This window comes from Silene latifolia, chromosome 9, assembly GCF_048544455.1.
Source record: "Silene latifolia isolate original U9 population chromosome 9, ASM4854445v1, whole genome shotgun sequence".
Taxonomy (NCBI): Eukaryota; Viridiplantae; Streptophyta; class Magnoliopsida; order Caryophyllales; family Caryophyllaceae; genus Silene; species Silene latifolia.
Window position 1 is genome coordinate 28,123,987 of NC_133534.1, and position 4,487 is coordinate 28,128,473.

General features: G+C 37.0%; 1 protein-coding gene across 2 annotated transcripts; it reads right to left on the bottom strand.

Annotated features, from left to right (window-relative positions):
- Positions 1 to 3,571, bottom strand: LOC141599466 (uncharacterized). 2 transcript variants are annotated; one of them, XM_074419479.1, is made up of 6 exons: positions 3,283 to 3,571; positions 2,489 to 2,672; positions 1,150 to 1,356; positions 736 to 924; positions 497 to 660; positions 1 to 414 (listed from the first exon to the last, which is right to left on the bottom strand). In XM_074419479.1, the coding sequence occupies exons 1-5, from the start codon at positions 3,363 to 3,365 to the stop codon at positions 538 to 540; spliced, it is 786 nt and encodes a 261-aa protein (XP_074275580.1). In that variant the 5' UTR covers positions 3,366 to 3,571; the 3' UTR covers positions 1 to 414; positions 497 to 537. The 2 variants fall into 2 exon arrangements, with proteins under 2 accessions (XP_074275580.1, XP_074275581.1); XM_074419480.1 differs by having other exon boundaries at positions 1 to 407; positions 3,283 to 3,543.
- Positions 3,572 to 4,487: the final 916 nt, after the last annotated feature.

A 4,487-nucleotide genomic window follows, 5' to 3' on the forward strand; every position in this document is an offset into this window, starting at 1 on the left:
TTTGGCAAGGCAACCAAGCTAATTTATTTAACCAAAATTTCAGCTACCTTATGTTTTTCCTGTAAGTGTTTGGTAAGTAGTTTATTTGCCATAAGCTCTCTAAAAATAAAAAGCTACATAACATGTGAGAAATAAGTACAAGGCTATCTTTCTCCTCAGTCCTCACGCATCCGTAAGGATGTGATGTGTGATGTGTGATGTGAGATGGTCATCCGCAAGGATAATCCTAATTTACTTTTCTTATAAACATAGGAAAGATAATTCTGGGAGGCAAAAGGCAACAACGGCCCCAAACTGAGAACCAACAACGTTTATCCGTGGACAGAGTCAAAGCACATACCCAAGCACAAGCTTCAACTGCCAGTAGAACATAAGCCGCACACACACTGAAAGATAGGAAGGTTCGCCTGTAGTCTGATTAAGAGACTCGGTTAACATCAGTGGAATACAAATGCACAATTCAAAATATCCATTTAAAGAAGCACAAGATGATAACCTCGAAAACTTGCTTATAATCGAAAAGCTCCCCTTGTTCTTCTATATTTGGTAGGTTATCATGTGTTCCTTCCAGTGGTCTGCCACAAGATATCGTTCGTGGAAGCAGACCTCCCCGCTGGTTTTTGCTAGGACAACGGAAGTGCTTCTCGTGCCATACCGTCCCTATAAGAAGAGCTATTTAATTCATTGAGAAAACTTTAAAGTGCGAATAAATCAAGTAATTAAGAAGACACTTACATCTGGAGTATTATCAATGTTGACGAAAATGGAACTCAGATGATGCTCAAAATGAGGACTCAAAATTCCTTGGAGTGTTTCATGTTTAGTTGTGTCAGTCATAAGCTTTTCAACTATTTCGTGAACTTCCACTTCACTTTCGCCATATGTTTCCATCATCTCCTTAAAGTTACCAAGAAGTCGTTCAGCCTGTTGATGGCAATACAACCACACACTAAACAAACGTCAATCATTTTACAAACAGCATAGAAAATGATACTGCGGTGTCTCATCGATTCTTCCGCATTATATTTTTTCATCAATTTGTATGCAAGCATATGCATAGTCGAGATAAACAAAAAAGGAATACATAACCAAAGATTGAGACGGGGGGAGTAGGAACCAAAGCAAAACAAAGATACGGGACCCTTTTACCTTGGGCCAAAGTGTATCTAAACTAGCATTGGTTAAAACATGAGTCCCGGATGAAACATGCAAGAAGGACGGTTTGTTTTCTTTTGGCCTGTTCGTAATATAAACCATGGATTTAGAATGGAGATCCGCAACCACCAAGTTGAATCCATTATACCGGTCAGCCTCCTGAATTATCTCTTCGGCAAATTCAGTTGGACCCTTCTCGCTCTGTAAACAAGCAGTCCAATGGCAAATTCAAATTCATTACAATCATAGCTAGCAGAAAATGATTTATTGTTAACGTAGCTGGTACGTCTCTTGTTTCATGGGATTCTTGACAAATTTCAAAATACGTGAGGAGAAATTTGGAAAGTGTACAAAATCTAGTGAAAGCATGGAGCAGAAGGAAGTTTACAATGGAATACTAACTGGAACATGAAAAGAGAACATAAATCCAAGCACACGGAAAGTTGATAAGCAGGCTTAGTTCGACACATGTTAACTGTCCAAGAAAATTGGTGTTTCCGATTTTATAAAAAGTTCCTACATGATCAACAAAGAGTCTCAAGTGAACTTCTTACCAGTGTCTGTTAAGAAACCTGGAATTGTAGAATGGCAGATAAGCTGATTTAACTATCAGATAAGTAATAAACGACCACATAATAAAGTAAAGCATGTTCAGGGGTCTGTGTAAGATCGCACATACTTGTGGTATCAAAATAGCGCTGAATGGACGAGATCTTGCTTAGCTGTTGAGACTGAGGGAATGTGTACGATAGGCCGTAAATTAAATCCCCCCCTATTTGTAATAAAACTGACCTTCATCATGTACCCGCATAAATCAAAATGACCCTAAGAAGTGCAATAGATTCATCACGTTGTTGTTACAGGGTATGTTTCAAAATAAAGTACTACAGTCTACAGGAATATTCTAAATCGTTGTTTTCTCATACATTGACGATACAAAGATAGCAGATCTTCACCAATTTACAATGTGACGAAGTGCAAAGTTGTTGCATCATTCTATGACACTCCGTATGAAAGAAAGCGTTCTTAGACACACAGCATACATACCAAACAACAAACTACTAGTCCCAAACAACTTGATTACTTGTCTAACTTCATCCTCAAATTCTTGCTTGTGGTTCGCTCCAAGACTATAAATCACAAATCATGTAACCAAATTCCGATACCACGTAGTTTAGCACTAATTACACCACATACTTATGTGAGAGTCTCATGTATGATTCCATTAATTAAACCTATGAACCTATGATTGACGAGGCATATCTTCCAGCAATAGCATAAATTGAACATTTTAAAATTTAAATGATGAGAAGTTTATGATTGATAAAGTTACCTGCAGAAAACGAACAGGCAATTCTCCTCTACTCTTAGATTGAGGAAGTGAATCTATTTCTCTAAAATTGGTAAGAAAAGAAAGCCTTCCATTTTTAGAACAAGCTAACCAAGTGCCACCACCAAGTTCATCTCTGCCACCCAATATTTCTCCTCCTTCCCACCACCCTGCTGCCGTTGTTGGCCTTTCAACAATAATTCAATCAGTATCGACAATTTTCATTACGAGTCATCCAAAAACAACTCAATTGTACACAACAAGAGGCTACTGGTACCAGGCGCGAACCTAAAAATAAAATTTTGATAACTAATTTTTCTCGTCTTGTTTTATACTCCCTCTGTCTCAGTCATTTATTGTCCTTTTTTTATTTTTTGGTATCATAGTCATTTGTTGTCCTTTCTATTTTAAGAATGAATTTTGATGAGGAATTTGATAATTATCATTCAATTTGTTCAACTTGTTATTTAGTTATTAGACCCCTCCTCTTTCCTTGATCTTTGTGCTAAAACCAAAGGACAACGATTGACTGGACGGAGTACTTGTCAAAACTCGATAACCTTACTCATTTTTTAGAAGTTTAGTTGCTAGGGACGATAATATTACTCATATTTAAGAAATAAGATTTCAAGTTTCGAACCGAATCATATATTTTAGCCCCAACACGAAACACGTCTTAAACACGATTACGTACACCTACCTACAAGTCACTTCATAATTGGATATAAAATCTTAATCTACCATCAATAAATATGATTTAAGGAGATTATTAAGGAATAGATGAAATATAAAATAACCTGGTGTGATATTCATCTCTGTTGAGAAGAAGAAGAAGTGGGTAAAGTGGGTGGGACTGCCATATGAACACAGCGATGCACATGATTGTTGCCTTTAACTTAAATTTATCAGAATTTGTCTGATTGATGTTTTAGGAATAACTGATGTTAATTGAAGTCTGCGTGATTGTGATAACTGAGACTAGTATGTTGTCAGTTTTCTTTTATGCAGTATTGGGATTTGGGAAAAGTTTTAATTTCTTTCGATAGAATGACGGAGTTCAACGGAGAGAAGCCGTGATGTTAATTTGGTCATTTCAGCTGGTTTTTTTTATTTTCGGAAAATGCACGCCGTGTCCTTGAAGTTTGATATTTTATCCGAAATACCCAATTTTTTAATCCGAAAAATTTCAAGAGCCTATAACTCATGTTTACTAGCTTAGAAAGTGACGATTTTTTTCAAAATTGATTATCTTTCCGAGAACTACGACTTGATAAAAAAAATTGTCGAGTTTGGAATTCGTGACCAAGGGATATGGCTACTCAAAGTTTGTTCGGTGAAAAAAAAACTTTGACATACAAAAACTCCTAGTCACGTGATCCAAATACGACAATTTTTTTTTTCAAATCGTAGTTCTCGGAAAGATAATCAATTTGAAAAAAAAAAAATATCACTTTCTGAACTCGTAGACACGATTTATGGTTTCTTAAAGTTTTCCGGAACAAAAAGTTGGATATTTCGGGCAAAATGTGAAACCTCAAGGACACGGGTGCATTTTCCGTTTCATTTTTGAGAAACAAGAATTTGTGATTATTGAGATTATAAGGTCCTTTTTTTTTTTTTTTACATCCTCCTGTTTAGCGGGGTGGGATGTTAGAATCGTGGGAAATGATCTTTGTCTTTCTTTTTCGGTCTCAACCTTTCCTTGGCACTCCTCTCACCCTTCTGGCGAGGTGGGGGTGAACCTTTCTTTGAGCGTCGGGGAGGTGACGACAGTGACGTCTTGGCCGAGCTCCTTCCTCGCACTGGGGAAGTGTTGGTCGGCGCGAACTGTAACACCCCCTTCTTACCCGACCAAGGTAATTGGGAGATGTTACCATCTCGGTTTCCCGAGGCGGTGAATCAGAGATACAATCAAGAAACATTTATTATAAATGATAAGTTTAATGAATTACATAAATGTAAACAAATGAATGAATAAATAATACAAGTCATACTACTACAA

Excerpts from the sequence above, each read along its gene's own strand:
- LOC141599466 (XM_074419479.1), bottom strand. The coding sequence starts at position 3,365 with ATGTGCATCGCTGTGTTCATATGGCAGTCCCACCCACTTTACCCACTT. Across the intron at positions 2,673-3,282 it reads AGAGATGAATATCACACCAG|GCCAACAACGGCAGCAGGGT; the intron begins GTTATTTTATAT and ends TATTGTTGAAAG. Across the intron at positions 1,357-2,488 it reads TGCCTGTTCGTTTTCTGCAG|AGCGAGAAGGGTCCAACTGA; the intron begins GTAACTTTATCA and ends GCTTGTTTACAG.